At 35.3% G+C, this 20,161-nt stretch overlaps 1 protein-coding gene across 1 annotated transcript; it reads right to left on the bottom strand.

The window, feature by feature from the left end:
• Positions 1-15,331: 15,331 nt before the first annotated feature.
• LOC145270129 (uncharacterized) lies at positions 15,332-16,045 on the bottom strand. The gene has a single exon (XM_080125738.1). The coding sequence runs from the start codon at positions 16,043-16,045 to the stop codon at positions 15,332-15,334; it is 714 nt and encodes a 237-aa protein (XP_079981864.1).
• Between the last annotated feature and the right edge of the window lie 4,116 nt (positions 16,046-20,161).

Genomic DNA, 20,161 nt, shown 5'->3' on the forward strand with positions numbered 1-20,161 from the left:
ATAAAAAAGAAATTATAGATGGAGGTGAACAATGAAGCATAATCTGCTGAAGGGAACAGTGCATATTCCGATGATCAACTACTAAGTATACCTAGTATAGTATTTATCATGATATAGGAACCATTGATTAACTATAGTATAGTTTAGTTTGTAATTAAGACAACGAAAGGAAGTCTTATTTTAACATTTTAATAAACAAACTTTCTTTGCCATTTTCGTTAGTAGCTTTGGTAGAAGAGAGAACCGTATTAGTAAGGGAGTTCAGTGTTCGTGCACATGTTTATATCTAGTAGTTACTGGAACAAAGAAAGCTGTTAAAAGAGAAAGAAAGGGCAAAGACTTCAGTGCATTGACGTGTTGTCATGCGTGAGTGTGAGTTGTTTTGATGTATGTTCTTTAGCGTGGTAAAGAATGTTCATTTGGGAACAGCACGTTTGAAGAGAAGCTTGTGTTGTACTCAGTGCGTTGATGTGTTGCTGTGAGTGTGTGTTGTAGGTTCTTTAATATGTCAAAGAATGATCAACTACATAGCATATCTAGTATAGTATTAACACGACATAGAAACCATTTATAAATAATGTTAATATATAAATATATATTAACATGTTTATGTATACATTTAGTAATAAGTAATAAAAAGTGTCTAGAAAAAATAGTTCCACAAATTCATACTAGGATTGTCTGCCAGGGCAATAGTGCTATTGTTAGAGTTCTAAGTAAATTCAGTTATAAGTTACTTACTCCTGAATGTTGAAGTTTCAATCCTCAGTTAGATTTAAAATAGAATTTAAAATTACTTAGGAATTTTTACCCAGTCATCACTAACAATCCAAGGGCATGCTAATCTCATATACTAAATAAAGGGTTCGATTCAGAATGATGTAAAGATTTCTTAGTTCAAGGGAAAGATTCGACAAAAAACACCTGAATAAGATGGAAGGTAAAATAGAAACATTATGAAAAAGATGAGGACATTATTCTGAAGAATCCAAATAATATGAATAATCTATCTTCACCCACAAAATGAAAAAAACGTAATTATTTTTAGTTAAATTAAAAAAAATAATTTTGTTAACTAACGAGTATTTAATAAAACTATACTAATTTTTTAAAAATTCATTACCAATAAATGTTTTGGATATTTTTATAAAAATCAACATAATACAATTTTACCACATGAAATGTATTTTTACAAATTCATTTTATATTTCCAGAACTTACAACAATGAAAAGAAATACATTAATGGATAAGAAGTACTTTTCTGCATTGATGATTTGAAAAGGATTAAAATAATTATAAATTTCTTCCTTAAATGTTTTTTATGTTGAAATTTATTAGTGTGCCTATCATCATACACTTCATTGGATTTTTACTTTTTGTGTAATCAGATACAAGCAAACATGAGAGACAAACCACATTCTTGTGAAGTATGTGGTTCTTCTTTTGCAAGGAGGTCACATTTGTTGAGCCATATGAAAACACATACGGGAGAGAAACCACATTCTTGTGAAGTATGTGGTTCTTCTTTTGCACACAAGTCAACTTTGTTGAGTCATATGTACACACATACGGGAGAGAAACCACATTCTTGTGAAGTATGTGGTTCTACTTTTGCACGGAAGTCAAGTTTGTTGAGTCATATGAACACACATACGGGAGAGAAACCACATTCATGTGAAATATGTGGTTTTTCGTCATGGAAGTCACATTTCTTGCGCCATATGAAAACACATATGGGAGAGAAACCACATTCTTGTGAAATATGTGGTTCTTCTTTTGCACGGAAGTCAAGTTTGATGATTCATATGAAAACACATACGGGAGAGAAACCACATTCTTGTGAAATATGTGGTTCTTCTTTTGCACAGAAGTCAACTTTGTGGCATCATATGAAAATACATACAGGAGATAAACCACATTCTTGTGAAGTATGTGGTTCTTCTTTTGCACGGAAGTCAAGTTTGATGAGTCATATGAAAACACATACGGGAGAGAAACCACATTCTTGTGAAATATGTGGTTCTTCTTTTGCACAGAATTCAACTTTGTGGCATCATATGAAAATACATACAGGAGAGAAACCACATTCTTGTGAAATATGTGGTTCTTCTTTTGCAAAGAAGTCATATTTGTTGCGCCATATGAAAACACATACAGGAGAGAAACCACATTCATGTGAAGTATGTGGTTCTTCTTTTGCATACAAGTCAACTTTGTCGAGTCATATGTACACACATACGGGAGAGAAACCACATTCATGTGAAGTATGTGGTTCTACTTTTGCACGGGAGTCAAGTTTGTTGAGTCATATGCACACACATACGGGAGAGAAACCACATTCATGTGAAGTATGTGGTTTTTCTTCTTCATGGAAGTCACATTTGTTGCGCCATATGAAAACACATATGGGAGAGAAACCACATTCTTGTGAAGTATGTGGTTCTTCTTTTGCACACAAGTCATCTTTGTTGCGCCATATGAAAACACATACAGGAGAGAAACCACATTCCTGTGAAGTATGTGGTTCTTCTTTTGCACGGAAGTCAAGTTTGATGAGTCATATGAAAACACATACGGGAGAGAAACCACATTCTTGTGAAGTATGTGGTTCTTCTTTTACACACAAGTCATCTTTGTTGCGCCATATGAAAACACATACCGGAGAGAAACCACATTCTTGTGAAGTATGTGGTTCTTCTTTTGCAATGAAGTCAAATTTGTTGAGTCATATGAGAATACATACGGGAGAGAACCCACATTCTTGTGAAGTATGTGGTTCTTCTTTTGCACACAAGTCAACTTTGTTTAATCATATGAAAACACATACGGGAGAGAAACCACATTCATGTTTAATATGTGGTTTTTCTTTTGCATGGAAGTCAAATTTGTTGCGCCATATGAAAACACATATGGGAAGAGAAACCGCATTCATGTGAAGTATGTTGTTCTTCTTTTGCATGGAAGTCCACTTTTTCACATCATATGCTAACACATACAGGAGAAAAACACTTTGTTGAGTCATATTAACACACATACGAGGCGTCCCTTATGCTTCTGGCCTTAGAGTGAGAAAATAACAAAATAACAGGGACTTATGTACAACATAAACATAAGAAGATATCAATCATTCCAGTCATTATATGAGACACTGTGCTAATAAAAAGAATTTCATAAACTATCTAGTGATTAGACGTTGTGAACCAAGTACAAGAGAAATTCAATAAATTGTTTTTAAAGATCCATTCGTTGGGGTAACTCAATTGATGGGGGAATGTTTGACATATAGCATAATCCCATCAAAAACATAAATGAAATTAAAAGAGACAAACCCCATTATTCTGATATATATCGTTCTTTTGCATGGAATTCTCCTTTATTTCGTCATAGGAAAACATACAGGAGAGAAAAAATATTCTGATTTAATATTTGGTTCTTCTTTTGTATAAAAGTCAGATTGGTTGCATCATCAGATTGATTGCAACAAACATATACAGGAAACAGTCATACCAGTTATTATATGTGCCACAGGGCTTATGAAGAAGAACTTGAAGTCCTACCTAACTAATATTCCTGGTGAACCCAGTGCAAAAGAGATCCAGACAATTGCACGTAAGGGGAAAACGAGGATACTAAAAAGAGCTTTCGGTTGTTTTCAATAAGAAGCAATGAAATGTTGACAGCTGGTTTAGCTGCCCCATACTCAGCCTTACAAAGGAAGAAAATTAAAAAAAGAGAGACAATGCAGATTCTGCCACACGGAATTGGAAAGTGTGAGTCATCTGATATCGAGTTGGAAGTTTCTTTTAAAAGATGGCTACTACACAGCAAGACATGATGGAGTATGTAAGTACCTCTACTGGACCATCTGTAAAAAATAAACATCCAACGTAACAGCAAGTTCTGGGAACATTAACCTTAAAGAACAGTTGGAAGTGATATATATATACCATACATTACGACTATGTTATCTCTACAGCCACCTACCTTGAAAATGCTGCTGTCAAACCTTACATAGTTATATGGAATAAGTCAGAGTGACAACTTTGGTTGTAGTGAGTGTCATTAATGATGGACGTCTGAACAGCTCTGAAAGAGAGAAACAGACCAAATGTCTCATGTATGATATTAAAAGAAACTGGAATCTTAGGGAGATATCAATCATACCAGTTATAGATGCCACAAGGCTTATGAAGAAGAACCTGAAGTCCTACCTAGCTAATCTTCCTAGTGAACAAAGTGTAAAATAGACTCATGAAATTTCACTTAAGGGAAGAGCGAGGATACTAAAAAGAGCTCTTGGTTGGTTTCAATAGAAAGCGAGGCAATGTTGGTGGCTTGTTTGGCTGCCCCATACCCAGTGTCACGATCTTCAAAGGAAGAAAATAAAAAACAAAACAAATTTGTTGAGTCATATGAAAACACATGCGAGAGACAAAGCACATTCACGTGTTGTATGTGGTTGTGCTTTTGCACTGAAGTCAACTTTGATAAATCATATGAAAACATACAGGAGAAAATTTCTTTACTAACTCAGTGTTTGAGAGATAAAGAACTTAAATGGAACATTCGAATATCTATGTATCTCATATAGAGTTCAAGTGTTAGCCGCAGGTTGTGGGCCTCATGATTTCTGAGAACTTTTATTTCAAAAAAAGAGACAAATCATGTTCTTGTAAAGTATGTGGCTGTTTTTTTGCAGATAAGTCATATTGGAGACTGACCAACCATTTTGCACATAGCTTTCTTAAAAACATTACAGAATCAGAAAACAAATTTGCTACAAAATCACACAAAATAGTAGTTTAAAAATACTCCAACTTGCATTTCAGAAAATTGGAAAAATGGGCCAAACAAGAGTGGGACAAGTCTTTTTTGGATTTATTATTATTATTATATGAAAAAAGGGATACTTTATAGATTGACTTCAAAGAGAATGTCTTCACTATGATAAGGACAGAGTTACAATGACTGCTCACAATCAAAGTTTGATTACCAATGCTTTTAAGTAGATAGAAAGGAAACTGAAATCGTTGGAAAATTTCTATTTCAGTAATTATAGGAGATAATAAAATTAGACAAACGAATTTTAAAAACTGGTGAACCAAGTGCAAAAGAGATTCAAACCAGAGAGAAACCATATTCTTGTGAAGTATGTGGTTCTTCTTTTGAACAAATGTCAACTTCCTTGAGTCATATGAAACACATGTGAGAAACAATATCTGATGATTTTTCAAAATCAATACCTCAAAATTGTATTCAGCATCACAAAACAAGAACCAGCAGAACAACGTCTATCATTTTTCACAAGACTTTCTTACAAATATGACAAAATCAGAAAATAAATCTGCTTCAAAAATCACACAAAATAGTAGTGTAAAATACTCCACAACTTGCATTTCAGAAAATTGGAAAAAGTCTTTTCTTGATTTTTTATAAATTTTATAAATTTATAAATAAATAAATAATTATTATTATTATTATTATTATTATAAGTCTTTTCTTGATTGATAATAATAATAATAATAATTATTATTATTATTATTATTGTTGTTGTTGTTATAAGGAATGTTTTGTAGACTGGTTTTAAAGAGGATGTCTTCACTATGATCAGGACAGAATTCTAATGACTGCTCACTATCAAAATTTGATTATCAATGCTTCTAAGTAGATAGAAAAGAAGCTGGAATTTTGGGGAAATCTCTATTCCAGTAATCATAGGAGCAAATAAAATTACTTAAATGAATTTAACAAAGTACCTGATAAATATATCTGGTGAACCAAGTGCAAGAGAGACGGTTTGAATCTTAGACCTTCCAACTCCCAAACTTGACACTCTGTTCTCAAAATTCTCAACTCCCAAACTCACAGCCTGCATCGCTCTAGTGATCGCCTATGATAAAACCAACTTGGTAACTTATTAAGTGTTTTTTTTCTGTTTTTGTTACAAGACCAAACTTTTCATACAAAGTAAAATAAGAAAAACTAATTTTTGTAATGTATGTGGCTGATCCTTTGATTATGTTGATAATTTTCATTAAGAAAATAAAAAAAGTTTTTATTCTCAAGTAAATATTTAAAAGGAAAGAACACAACTTTTATGCCAAAGTAACTATTTTATTCTTTTTCTTTTTTGATACAAGACCTTTTGAAGCATTCACACATGCTAGCCAAGTAAGTTTCGATATTTCCTACAAAGTAAAATAAGAAAAACTGAAAAGACATATTTTTGTAATGTATGTGGCTCTTCTCTAAAAAGAGAAAAGAATAGAATCCTTTGATTATGTTGATAATTTTATTTAAATAAAAAAGTTTTTATTCTTAAGTAAATATTTAAAATGAAAGAACACAACTTTTATGCCAAGGTCACGTCTTAACAGTTTTTTTACTTCTAAAATTTACTACATCTCAATAAAACATCTATTTTATATCGAGTATTGATGTTTAAATATCTGCTAAAGCGTTGTAAGATTTTTTAAAGAACAAGGAACGTTCAATAATGACAGGAATGGAGATGAGAGATTTCCTGGCAATGTTTAACTCAATTACAGGAGATTATTGCACTTCATTTTATAGGAAATTAAATAAAGCTATCAACATTAAGAGGCTTATTGTACTTCATTTAATAGAAAATTAAATAAATGAAATCAACATTAAGAGGTGGGATCAGATCAGCAAATATATCCCTGCAAAATATCTCTCTGATAATCAGATGATGCAACTTGATTTCTGAATTTCTGCATCTTCTACAAAAACTTCCTCCAGAAATGCATTAAACGATGTGAGAAATGTGTAACTCTGTGATGTTCTTATCTAGAAAAAGAAACTAAAAACTGTGGCAATTTTTGTTGTTCTAATTATATTTGAAATGAGACTGTGGCATTATTATTTACTTTTGCAGCATCATGATATCGAGAAAGTATAATTTTGTTTTTCAGAACACTAGGTATAAATTGCTTGGTTTACTTAATGTAATACTTTAATGTTCAACAGAAGTTCGTATAGTCTTTTCATAAACATAGTTTTTCTCACTTGCGTTTTCGTTTTCAAGTGATCAAGGCTTTTTGTTTAATGCTCGATAAATTAGGGTAATTGACTTCTGATCTCGTGGTGGTTGAGGCCTGGCCCTCACTTTAGATAAATTTAACAGACAAAAATTACACGTGTAGTAAAACAATAAAGATTTTCGTGTTTTCAAAGGTTTTATTTAAAGAGATTTTTCAGAGGAGGAGAGACCATTATCTTATTAACTAATTACTTCTTGATCAGTTTTTCTAAGTTAGTTTCAAGGATGAAAATTTAGAGATGCAGACAGCTAGACATGAAGGTTTTAATAGTTTAGATTTTCCTTCCATATTCAGACTTATTTTGCTTGTATAGAATCCAGATTCAGACTCCCTCAAAACTCTATTCCATCCTCAAATACGTGATATACTTTTTTGCTATATCATGTTACACTTTCATTTCTTACGTGTTTAATTATTGAACGAAACTTTCAATCATACCACCTGCAGCATGGCATATTTCTATTTGCTAAACAGATTACCCTTAGATGTACGGCTCTAAAATTCAGACGTATAATCCCAATATTAAGAGTGTTATTTTTCTAGTTTAAAGGTTAGGAGGAGAGAACGAGGTTGTCGGGGAGAACGAGGAAGGGAAAAGTGGGGGAAGTGAATTAAAAAATAAAAAAGAATATAAAACGAAAAATACATATAAAAAGTAGTGTTAATGAAGAAATGTAGTATTGGGAATCCCAGCTTAATTGCTATCTAGGTAGTTTAGAAATAGAAAGTTATGTAAGCATATTTTGATTTCCCATCAGCGAGTTAGCAGGGTCAGAAGGTTAGGTTTGACAGGCATCAAACTCAAGTCATCCTTGAACGTCCTAGATAGAATCCACCAGAAAGTAAGGGGTGATACGGGAATTGTGGGTAGGCTTCCAGTTGACGACCACATGGGCAGGGAGTTGGTCTAGGCAGCAGATGAAGCAGACGGAAAATTGGGTCCCTCCCGACAATCAGGGTCCGAGATGATAGGCTTGCCTTGAATAAAAACTTGAAGCTTCAAATCCCATCTTGTTCATTAATGAATCTGTCTGCAGCAGTAAGTACCACTCCCCAGCAAGATGGCAGACCAGCGACCAGAAGATATCATCCGCTGGCCAAAGCAACCAGGTATATTCACACTACATTGTGCATACACGTCTCAGAAACCTTCCAAGGCAAAAGAAACTGTGTAAGAATGAGACACACACATATAGCAGCAGACTTCACGTAAGATACATAAGATCATACACACACACACGTATATGTAAAAACAGTTATAAACGTTAAAGTACTCGTAACAAGAAAACGTAAAAGTAAACGATTAGTAAAAGCAAACGTTTAATAATAATAAAGAATAAATAATAAGCACATAAACTGAAAGACGAGCATATATATATATATATATATATATATATATGTACCACCCCGCCTCCGCATGGAAGTTGTTGTTGTTTTCCTCTGGTCGAGTGGTCAGCGTTGATCGTCTTTGGTGTTGACTCGCCGACAATCGTCCACCTGTCTGCCTTCGCCGTCCGCAACGCGGGCTCCAGACAGCTCGAGTTCCTCCAGTGAAGTGACCATACACCGCCCCACCCCACGCCGTGTTTCTTTAAGTGATAAGGCAGCGATGTTTCACCCCTGCAAGGAAAAGGTTAAACACACGGACGACCGGAGACACTGGCACACTTGTAAAATAAAACAGAACACTGTTTTATATATGTAGATAATTTTAAAAAAATCTTTATCCTGTTTTCAATGTTCAATAACTGCGCAGTCAAACGAAGGGAGTGAGTGTGTAACTGGTAATATGGCGACTTGGCTGGGTTCCGATCTCAGGGCAGCTTATCTTCAGGAATGATCGGCAACGATTAGGATGGTAAATTCGTTTCTCAATTTAACTGACCGGGAGGCTGGCTGACCAGTTCGAAAGTGCGCGCAAATCCGAAAAACGGGTTGTTTAAATAAGAAAACCCTGCCTGGCAATTCCTTTCAGATGTCATTTTCTTGCCAAATTACATTACTCAGGGCTATTATCGTATAGATCTGCTTAGGTAACCAAAACTCTCAGTACGGAGGGGAATTCCCTCTTAATGGTTATTTACGTCATAACCCTAGGGGCGGTCCCCTCACCTCCAACTACCGTGGAGTCGATCCTCTTACTATCACCGGTGACGTTTGCTAGGGGCTTGTCCTGGTTCTCCAACCACCTTGGAATTAATCCTCTCACTATTCCCAGTGACGTCACCCTGGCGTTTCTCTACTTCTCCACCTTAGATCCTCGGATCGTGTGGGCGAACAGGCGGGGTCTATATTAATACTAATTAATATTTCCTTATCTGATTTCCGCAGGGAAATACAGTTTCCCCAAACAACATTATTCAGTGGCCGACATATGGCCATTACCTGTCAACACGCATCGGCTTATTGCAGCTTCTGGCCGACGAACCCTTTTCCAAAATATCTTTCTCAAAACAACATTGTCGCAATGGCTCCTCTCCGAGCCATTAATTATATCAACACGGGAACATATGTCCCAGGAAAAACGAAAAAGTCCTTTTTCAAAACAGTCATTATCTATAACTTTGCCAACTCAGCATCTGTCTCGTCAAATTCTATTTCCTCGGCCATTCATCTCAATTTCTTATCAACATGGAAACATACGTCCCAGGAAAAACGAAAAATCTTTTCAAACAGTCATTATCTATGACTTTGGCTAATTCAGCATTTGTCTCGTCAAAATCCATTTCCTCGGCCATTCATCTCAATCTCTTATCTTATTTACCCAGGATCGGCAATGGCTACCGCCATCCAATTCTGTTCTGTACCCAGCTGTACCCAGCCAAGTACTGTTCTGTACCCAGCCAAGTACTTACTGTCTGTTAACTCTTCCAGACCAGGGTCCTACCCTAATATTGTCACATCACTCCCCTTCATTTTTTCAATTGGCCATAATTGACACAACAATCAAATTACAATATTAGTCAATATCCAATTCATGCAAAAAGTTCTCAATGAGTAATTGTCCTGTATATTTTTTTATCCATCATGTCTGGCTCTTTTAAGTCTTTTCTCTTTTTTTCCAAGGTTTTCGCATGCAAGATCAGAGGCTCTCAACACCTCTTACTAATTATTGCAACTGTCCGCCACTCATTGTCTGTCTCTTTTAGTTGTTTTTTCTTTTTCAATTGTCTTTTTAGCAAAATGCGCAGTTATTTATTAATTTCTTTTCTTTTATGGTATCGATTCTTAAAAGGATTTAAAAGTACTTAAAAGCATGGTATATTGAAAATGAAAGTTTTGGCTTATCGTTTTAAGCATATTTGGGCCCACAAATACAGAAGGGGTTGTAGACTATATATATATATATATATATATATATATATATATATATATATATATATATATCAATTATAAACAAGTACGTCATTATAAAATTCATTCTTCACTTCATAATCGGTGAAAATTATGTATTGATTGGATAATTACTTTATTTTTGATAGATTTTTAAAGTATACTTACTCTCTCTTTTTGTTTTTGTTTTGCCCGTACCGATTTTTTTTGTGTTTTTTAGGTTTTTTTTTTACAGCTTAAAATATAAAAGTAACTGAAACGATTATGATTTAAAAGTTAATTAAATTTTTTTGTGCACGGCAGCTTTTACAATTTGTTAATATTGAATAAAAATGTGAATTTTAATTTCAAGGATTTAGTTAAGACTTAAAAAACAACAACTCAGTTTTAGGAATTTAAAATTGGTATTTCGTAGAATAAAGACTAATTTAAAAAGAAAAAATAATACAAATTATGATATGGAAAATGAATAATAAAAGAAATTTTGTCTGTTAGCTAACTCCATATTCACAAGAAACTTAGGTCATCTTTTAACTCTCTGATCTTTTTAATATTCACGGTTTTCCACAGGAACCTGAAATATCAGGGTTTTTGTTTGATATTAAAAATACAGTTTAACAGATTTAATTAAAAATTATTTTACATGTCAAATAAAATAGAAAAATGGCTTTCCATATTTATTTTAACTGTAGAAATTCATTTCTTTCAACATTTGTAAAATTTAGATATTATGCTTATCCCCTTCACAATAAATTAAAAACGAAAATATCTTATTTTCTGTTTCAGAGAACAAATGTAGATAATGTGCTTAGTCTGGCAACTTCCTTCGAATTATATTTTTCCAATTCCAAAATCGACCTACAATATAAAGTTTTAAGAACTAAAAAAAAAAAATAACGCGTGAATTTCTGGTTGCTTTTTTATTCATGATAACACCTCCACAACTTTTTTTTTTAAATTACGACTTTTAAATGTTTTCGACTATGCTGAATGAGAAAATATCATTTAAATTTTGCAGAGTATTTTTGAGGATGTAAAGACTTTTATTATGCACTATAATTCACTGGCTTCCATGTATGCGTGTGATAAACGAATCTACTTCTCTGCGACTGCCAACTCCCACTTTTTTAAATATAGTATTTGCGGGTTGGTACGCTGACAACGAATATCACAGTTACATTTGAGGCAAATATCCCCCTTCCTTCAACAATTTCCAGAATTAACATGGAGAGGTTGAGGGTGTCTATTCCGAAAGCCGTTCTTAACATGGGGAGGTTTAGGATGTCTATTCTGAAAGCCGTTCTTAACATGAAATTATTCAAGGAAGTAAAGTCGTAATTGGTTTGGCTTATACACATGCATATTACTAATTTCTCGATTGTGAAGAAAAGTGGATTTGTTTCCGCTAGGTGGCACTGTCGGTCACAGAGAAGTAGATTTGTTTATCGCGTGTGCATACAACATTAAGTGAATTTTAAAGTGAATTGTTGAGGTGAACTTAATGTTAAAAAAAATACCTTAAAAATATTTTAAATATTTCACAAACATTACGATAAGCAATGTTCATTAAATATTTTCATGAAAAAATATAATTATAAAAATATTTTTAATATTTCACGAACATTACGATAAGCAGTATTCATTCAATATTTTCACAAAAAAATATAATTATAAAAATATTTTTATATTTCACGAACATTACGATAAGCAATATTCATTCAATATTTTCATGAAAAAAATATAATTATAAAAATATTTTTTAATATTTCACGAACAATACTGTGATAAATAGGACAGGAGAACTGAGTGAGCTTAAAGTAAGCTTTATTAAAGAACTAACTAAGAACAAAGCGGAGAAGCGAGTCCACGTGTTCTACATTTCATACATAGGGTAAAAACTAAAGGGAAATAATTCGCTTCCGGTAAGGGAAGTAATTCGCTTCCGGAAGACATAGAAGAGAGTTCTTCTTTTGTCAGCACATTCTCCCTCACTCAGAGGAATCCGACGCTGTATGATGATCTTAGGATGTAGAGTTACCAGGAACTACAGGAGCGGTTTTCTGTTTAAGCTGCAAAGCAAAAGAGAAAAGAAAAGTTCAAAGCAGTTTTCAGCTAAATATTGGGGGCTTCGACGAACTCTAGTAGAGCGTCGAAGATTCGGCACCTCATTGTCCTCCGATGATCTCCTCTGTGGATCGTCTGATTGGGGAGAAGTAGGAACTGAATTCTCGAGGGGAGAGTTTTCGTGCACTCGTGGCAGGGGGTCCGAATCGGGCTGCTGAGGTACGTCCTGTAGCTGTTGGTTCTCCGGCACGGGATCTATTTCTGCCTCTAGAATGCTCGATCTATCACCCAATGGAGATAAGTGGCTTAGGGACACTGTCGTATCCCGTCCGTTATTGAAACGGATATGAGCATAGCTAGGATTGACTTCAAGTAGGTCTACAGGCTCGACTAGGGGCTCGTATTTGCTCCCGCGTACATGTCGCTTTAAAAGAACAGATTTAGCATTTGTTAGCCAGGTGGGCATAGAATTCCCAGTGGCTGATTTCCTTTGGAAATTAAAGAGACGTTCGTGAGGAGTGCTGTTCGTAGAGGTGGAAAGCAATGAGCGGATGCTGTGGAGGGCTACATCTAGCACACTTTCCCAATTTGTAATATGGAGATTTCTTGAGCGTAGAGCTAGACTCACTGTTTGCGAGATAATACCGTTATATCTTTCCACTTGTCCATTACCTTGAGGATTGAAGGCAGTTGTTCTGCTAGTAGCAATGCCACGAGAAAGTAAGAATTCTCTTAGTTCGTCTGACATGAAGGCTGTTCCACGATCAGAATGTACAAAGGAAGGATTTCCAAACATGGAGAATAAGCTAATAAGGTGTTTTCGGACAGTAGCAGCTGAGATGTCGGCACAGGGGAAAGCGAAGGAGAAACGAGAGTATTCGTCAACCACTGTCAGAAGGTACCGGTTGCGAGAATTTGAGGGTAACGGCCCCTTGAAGTCCACTCTTATTCTTTCGAATGGTTGACTTGCTTTAATAAGAATCTGAGCTGCCAACTTAAAGAACCTAGGTTTTACTTCAGAACATACCCGGCAAGTCTTCGAAACAGCTCTCACCTCCTCCACAGAGCACGGCAGATTTTTGGTTTTGATGAAATGTAGCATCCTGGTTACCCCCGGATGGCATAAGTCTGTGTGTAATGAGTGTAATTTGTCAGCGGAGGTGGCAGAAGAACAAATTCGAGACAGAGTGTCTGCAGTAACATTTTGTGTCCCTGGTCGATAGGCAATATCATAGCTAAAACAGGCAAGTTCTTACTTCCATCTTGTTATCTTTTCATTTTTTATTTTGCTCTTTCCTTTAGGGTCGAACATAAAAGAGACAGACTTTTGGTCAGTGGTTAGCTTAAAATGCTTCCCGAGCAGTAAATGTCGCCATTTTCGGATCGCCTCCACAATTGCATAGGCCTCCTTTTCCACTGAGGAGTGCTTTTGCTCGGCGGAGGTTAATGTTCTGGAAAAGAAGGCCACTGGCCGAGAGTTCTGGGTCAGAGAGGCAGCGATGGCATGTTCCGAGGCATCAGTTTCAACCTCAAGGGGAAGAGAGGAGTCTATGGCTACTAGAGAGGATTTAGCAATATTTTTCTTTAGGTCCCTAAAGGCGTCGGTTTGTTCCTTAGAGAGGGGAAAGTTGGTAATCTTAGTTAGGGGATGTAGTTTCTCAGAGAAGTTAAATATCCACTTTGAATAGTGGGAGAACATTCCCATAGCTCGTCGAAGAGAAGGAGAATCCTGAGGGACAGGCAAGTCCATCAACCCTGTCAGTGTCTGGTTTTACCGAACCTTTGCTTATTGTATAGCCGAGCAAGTCTACTGAAACAAGAGAGTAGTGACACTTGCTTTCATTCAGTGTCAGTCCATATTTCTCTACAGCCTTCATAAAACATTTTAAATTAGCATCATGATCTGCCTGATTTTCTCCACAAACTGTAACATTGTCGATGTAAGCGAAGGTTCCTCGGAGGTCTTCTTGTTTGATGATATCGTCGATTACTCGTTGGAAGCTAGCTACTCCATTGGTTACTCCAAACGGATTTCGCCGAAACTGGTACAGGGGTCCAGAAGCTTCGAAGGCTGTGTCTTTTCGTTCTTCCGGCTTGATTGCAACTTGATGATAAGCACTAGTTAGATCAAGAGTGCTAAACACTTGATAAGTGGCAATCTCATTTACCATGTCCTCCATTCGAGGAAGAGGATAAGCATCTAGGAGAGTGAAACGGTTTATCGTTTGAGAGTAATCCACAACAAGTCTCTTCTTGTGATTCTCAGGAGTCACTACGAGCGTTTGGGCTCGCCATGGAGATTGAGAGGGCTCTATAATACCTTCCTTTAGCTTGCAGGTTATTTCCGATTTAATAAATTTGGCATCTGGTAGGGTATGTCTCCTGGATTTAACCGCAATTGGGCGACAGTCTGGGGTTAAGTTTGTAAAGAGAGACGGGTAAGGGACATTTTTAATGGCGGTAAGCCCACAAACAGTGAGAGGGGGGAGGGGTCCTCCGAAAGGTATTTCTACCGACGAGTGTTGGTTCAGAAATGTATGTCCGAGAATTACATCACTGCACAGGTTGGCCATAATCGATAACTTGACATTATCGTACTCCCTTCCATTCAGACCCAGAGATACAACACAATGACCGAGAGTAGAGGACGAATGAGAACTGCTAGCCATCAAAATCTTCTCGGAACTTGGCAGGACCGTTAACCCGAGTACCTTAACTTTGTCAGGATGGATAAAATTTTCTGCGCTCCCAGTATCGATGAGTATCCTCATGGGTTCACCTTTGATTTTTCACCATAAGGACGAACGAGAGAGACTCTCCGAAAAGTTAAGAGAAGCAACTGATTAAGCAAGAAGAGACTCACCGTAGTTTATAGCAGCAGCAGCAGCCGTTGGCGATCTGCAGACACGAGCGAAATACCCTTTCTTATTACAGTTTTTGCAAAAAGAATTTCTGGCGGTGCACTGCACCTCGCCCGGTCATGCCTTGGGTTTCCACAGAAGAAGCATTTCTGTCCTGAGAGTGACGCTACTGTAGGTTGCTCCTCGCATCTAGACTGGTTGTCGTCTTCTTCAGTTCCGACTGCAGATATTGACGCAGTTAAGGAGTCCGACTGAGCGTACAATGACAACTGTTTTTGAGCTGTCTCGAACGTGAGAGCCTGGTCGAACGCAGTATGCAGGTCGAGTTTCTTGTTCTCCAGGAGCCTCTGTCTGATGTGGGATGACTCGATTCCGTTTATGAATGCATCCCTGATGTATTCATCCCTCGCTTGTATCGCCAACACAGCCTGAAAGTCACAATCCTTAGCAAGTTCTTTTAAGGACTGTAAATACTGGTCCACGCTTTCGTTTCTTTGTTGACGACGAGTTGCCAGTAAATGACGACAGAAGATGCTGTTTTTAGGTTGAACAAAAACCTCTTCTAGGTTGTTCATAGCTGTCTGGTAGTCATTAACGTCAGAAATGTGTTTATAAATCGCTGGAGACACCAGGTTGATTAATAAATTGAGTTTTAACTCGTCTGTCAGTTGCGGACCACTAACCACCTCGATAAATAAAACGACGTCTTCCAGTGTCGCCATATATCGGCTGCGTCCGCCTTTGTGGGTTCCAAATCAAGGCGTTCGGGTTTCAGGTACTTCTCCATAGTTCTTTCTGTGAAATAAATTGTGATAAATAGGACAGGAGAACTGAGTGAGCTTAAAGTAAGCTTTATTTCACTAAGAACAACGCGGAGAAGCGAGTCCACGTGTTCTACATTTCATACAAAGGATAAAAACTAAAGGGAAATAATTCGCTTCCGGTAAGGGAAGTAATTCGCTTCCAGAAGGCATAGAAGAGAGTTCTTCTTTTGTCAGCACATTATGTATTTAATGGGTTTTTTTGGTTCGATAAATTACTCTTCTACGTACCTGGGTACATTATGTATTTTAATGTTTTTATTCAGATCGATCGGTTCCTCTTCCACCTACCTGGATAAGTTGTGTATTTTTACCATTGGTTTATGATGTTCTGTTTTGTTTCAAAGTACTGTGACTGCGTAGTTCTCCCATGTTAGTTTGGCAAGCACCCAGTTTTCTTGCAAATCGCCATCCATTTACATTTAGTTGATGAATAGGTTTTGTCAAAATTCCAATCTTGTTTTAATCTACGTGGTCCGATAAATGCCTCTTCTGTACGGACGAGCATGTATATAAGTCTAGAGTTTAGAGTATTATACTGCATGGTTTTTTGCCAAACATGTGTTGGAAATGTTGACTGAGTGTATATGGGTCATTCCAAAGAGAGAAATCCCACTGACACCATGTTAAGTAGCGAGAAGCAGAGAGAACACTAAACCAATATTGAGTTAAGAATATGCCACAGCTTATTATGTAGCGTTTGCTTGCTTGGTGAAGTGTGTGGAAAAGTGAAGAGAGCTTTATTAGCAAATACTGTAATCCGATAGTGGGCTCAGATGAGTAAAACTCAGGTACGTGCAAAATGAATGACCGATCCCCAAAATACATAAACATTTTGACCCCTACCTTCATTTAAAAATTCACCAAAATTCAGAAAATGAACTGATTTTAATGAAATTTTCAGTTTTTATTAACCATCACAGAATATACTGAACTCGTTATTTTTTTTAACTTTAGTGAAAATGTATTATTTTTTGTAAATCAAAACCAGTGGCGGCTCGTGCCTGGAGCTGTGGAACTGCAGCACCCCCAATCATTTCTACTCAATATTATCGATACACGGTAAAAATAATACGTTTATTTTTTCCTTTCTATGTGATAATATATCATATTAATAATAATAATAATAATAATAATAATAATAATAATAATAATATATATATATATATATATATATATATATATATATATATATATATATATATATTCCTGAAGCTTAATGTCGATAACTGTCCCCATATTCATATAAGTATAAAAGTAAAACTTTGCTTGGAGCTGCCAAATTCACAGTTACACATTCTTAGCGAAGTTCGCTTATACGCATGCCCGCTTCAGACGGCGAATGAAAGCTAAATTGGAACTGTCGTTTTAGCAGTTCCAAACGCTCGTGAAAACCAGTGTTTGCGTGTTTTCGCTTATATTATTATTTTTTTAAAAGGCTTGTTTACAAATGTTTTGTTTTTATTATTATTAAAAAGTGGAAAGTGTTCTTGTAAATAAATATCCATCTTAAAAAAAAATTCTCGCACTTTTAAATGCGATTTAAGCAGACAAAAATATACAATATGCGAAACTTCTTTTTTTTTTTTTGATTAAAAGTGTTCAGGCTTTTTACCCGTAAAGCTACCAAGGTAACTAATGTTATTTTTTCACGTATGGCTTATTTTGTTTGTGTTTTTATGTAGTTTGAAATCTATTCATTTTGTGGTAGTTAAACTTTACAGAATAAAAAAATATTTACGTTTTTTTCTATAGAAAAGCGAAGAAAATTTTATTTTATTAAATACATTTTAGTTAAATGTTTTTAAATGTTGCTCATAGTACAAACATGTAAAAAAAATTATTCTATATTTTATTTACAAAGTAAATTTAGTTATAAACACATTTTTAAATTTTAAATAAAACTGTTATCCAATAAAACCACTTTTAAATGGTAAACTCCTAACTTTACCATCGTGTGCAAGCAAGTAAATTTCAAAGATATTGTTTTTATGAAAAAATAAATTATTAAAAAATTCTAAATAAAATGTATTTAAAAAAATGTTTTTCGTTTGTTTGCCTGCGGAAAAGCCCATAAAATTTATTTAATCTGTAAAGTTTAAAAGAAATATATTTGTATATATTTTTTATTACTCTGTAAAGTGTACACAATTTAAAATAGTATTTCTTTTATTAAAATGTTTTTGCGTATTATCCCTTTTTCGACGGCTTATAATGGCAAAGTTAAAAAATATTTGTATTATAAAAGACAATTTCAATGGCAAGCTTATTTTGTTATACGCCAATTTTTAATTAACAACAAGCTTTTTATAAATAAAAACGTTTTTAAATAGTAAAACTATTTTCGTTAATAAAAATCTGTTATCTAATAGACTGCCTAGTACTTACCTTTCCCAACACAATTGATATAAAAGAATTTAACCATGGCCTCATTGCATCCCCAAGAAATAACTTCTGTGACGGTAAGTGAACTTCAACAGATTGAGTTTTCACAGCTGCCTCTCCATGATAAAGTTGAAATTAAGAAAAGAGGCCGTTCAACGCCTGATATTCAAATATCTCAGTCAGGCATTAGCAACAACAAAGTGTATATTCGTAGCTTTAATTCTGACTGGTACCAACGGAAAAGTTGGCTTTGCGGCTGTGAACTAAAAAAAGGCATTGTTCTGCTTTCCTTGTTTGTTGTTTGGGGGTGATGTAACGTAGACAAAAGATGGTTTCAGAACTATTAGCAAAATGAAAGATAGAACTGAAAAGCATGAGAAGTCAAAGGAGCACGTTGACAATGTAGTTTCCCTATCAATTTTGGGGACCGTAAATATTAAGGAAAAACTTAGTGAGGCCTACAGACTTTCAATCAATCATCATAACATGAATGTTAAGAAGAACCGTGAAATTTTATCTAAAATAATAGATTGTATTTTCTTTTGTGGGAACTTTGAAACTCCCTTACAAGGACATGATGAAAAAATGATTCAGTAAATGCAGGTGTATTTAGAGGATTAGTAAATTTTGCATCTAAATTAGATCCAGATTTAAAGAATCAGTTAGAAACCAGTAGTGTCTTCAAAGGTGTTTCCAAGACCATTCAGAATGACATACTTGACTGTCTTTTACAAATATACCGTGATGAAATAAGGGCAGAAATTAGCAAAGCTTCCTTTGTAGCTGTCATGGCTGACGATACAACAGGTGTGTCTGAACATACACAAATGATCATTGTTTTACGGTACGTCTTGGATGAAAAAATACTTGAACGCTTTTGGGGATTCTTTATTCAAGAAAACCAAACCGCTGATGGAATATCAAAATATATTCTACAACAATTGGATATAATCCTTCAAGGGAATCGCCAAAAACTGATAGCTCAGACATTTGATGGTGCAAATGTCATGAAAGACAAAAAAGCTGGTGTTCAGGCGAAAATAAAAGCAGTTTATAGTAATGCACATTTCACTCACTGTTATGCGCATCAACTTAATTTAATAATGAGGAATGCAGCAAGCATTACACGAAATGCTAGAATATTTATCTCTAACATTTTGGCTATTCCGACTTTCTTTTCTAGATCACCACAGCGTCTGTCCATTCTCAAGAAGCATCTGGATGTAAGCATTCCACGTCCATAAGCCACGAGGTGGAACTTTAACATACGGACCATAAATAGAGTTCATGAAAATGTTCAAGCATTAAAAAAATGTCTCACTGAAATTTAGTCAACATCATATGTAGATGAAACCGTTGCAGAAGCGACAGGAATTCTGAAATATTTGAACGATGAAAATTTCATATTTTGGTTAGAGCTATTTTATCAAATTATGTCTCATGTTGAAATTATTTATAATTAAATGCAATCTCGGGAAATTAGCATATATAAAGTCAATGAATACATAACAAATTTAAAAACTGCTATTTTAGAGATAAGAAACTCCAAATACTGTGAAAATCCTTCACAAACACTCAAGGCCGAAGCTAAAGAACTGTGTGACTATATATCTGTTGATATAACGGACAGAT

The sequence above is a fragment of the Euprymna scolopes genome, chromosome 46, assembly GCF_053919585.1.
Source record: "Euprymna scolopes isolate OS-2025 chromosome 46, ASM5391958v1, whole genome shotgun sequence".
Classification (NCBI taxonomy): domain Eukaryota; kingdom Metazoa; phylum Mollusca; class Cephalopoda; order Sepiida; family Sepiolidae; genus Euprymna; species Euprymna scolopes.

Bases quoted from the DNA above. Each gene is read 5' to 3' on its own strand.
- LOC145270129 (XM_080125738.1), bottom strand. From the start codon at position 16,045: ATGGCGACACTGGAAGACGTCGTTTTATTTATCGAGGTGGTTAGTGGT.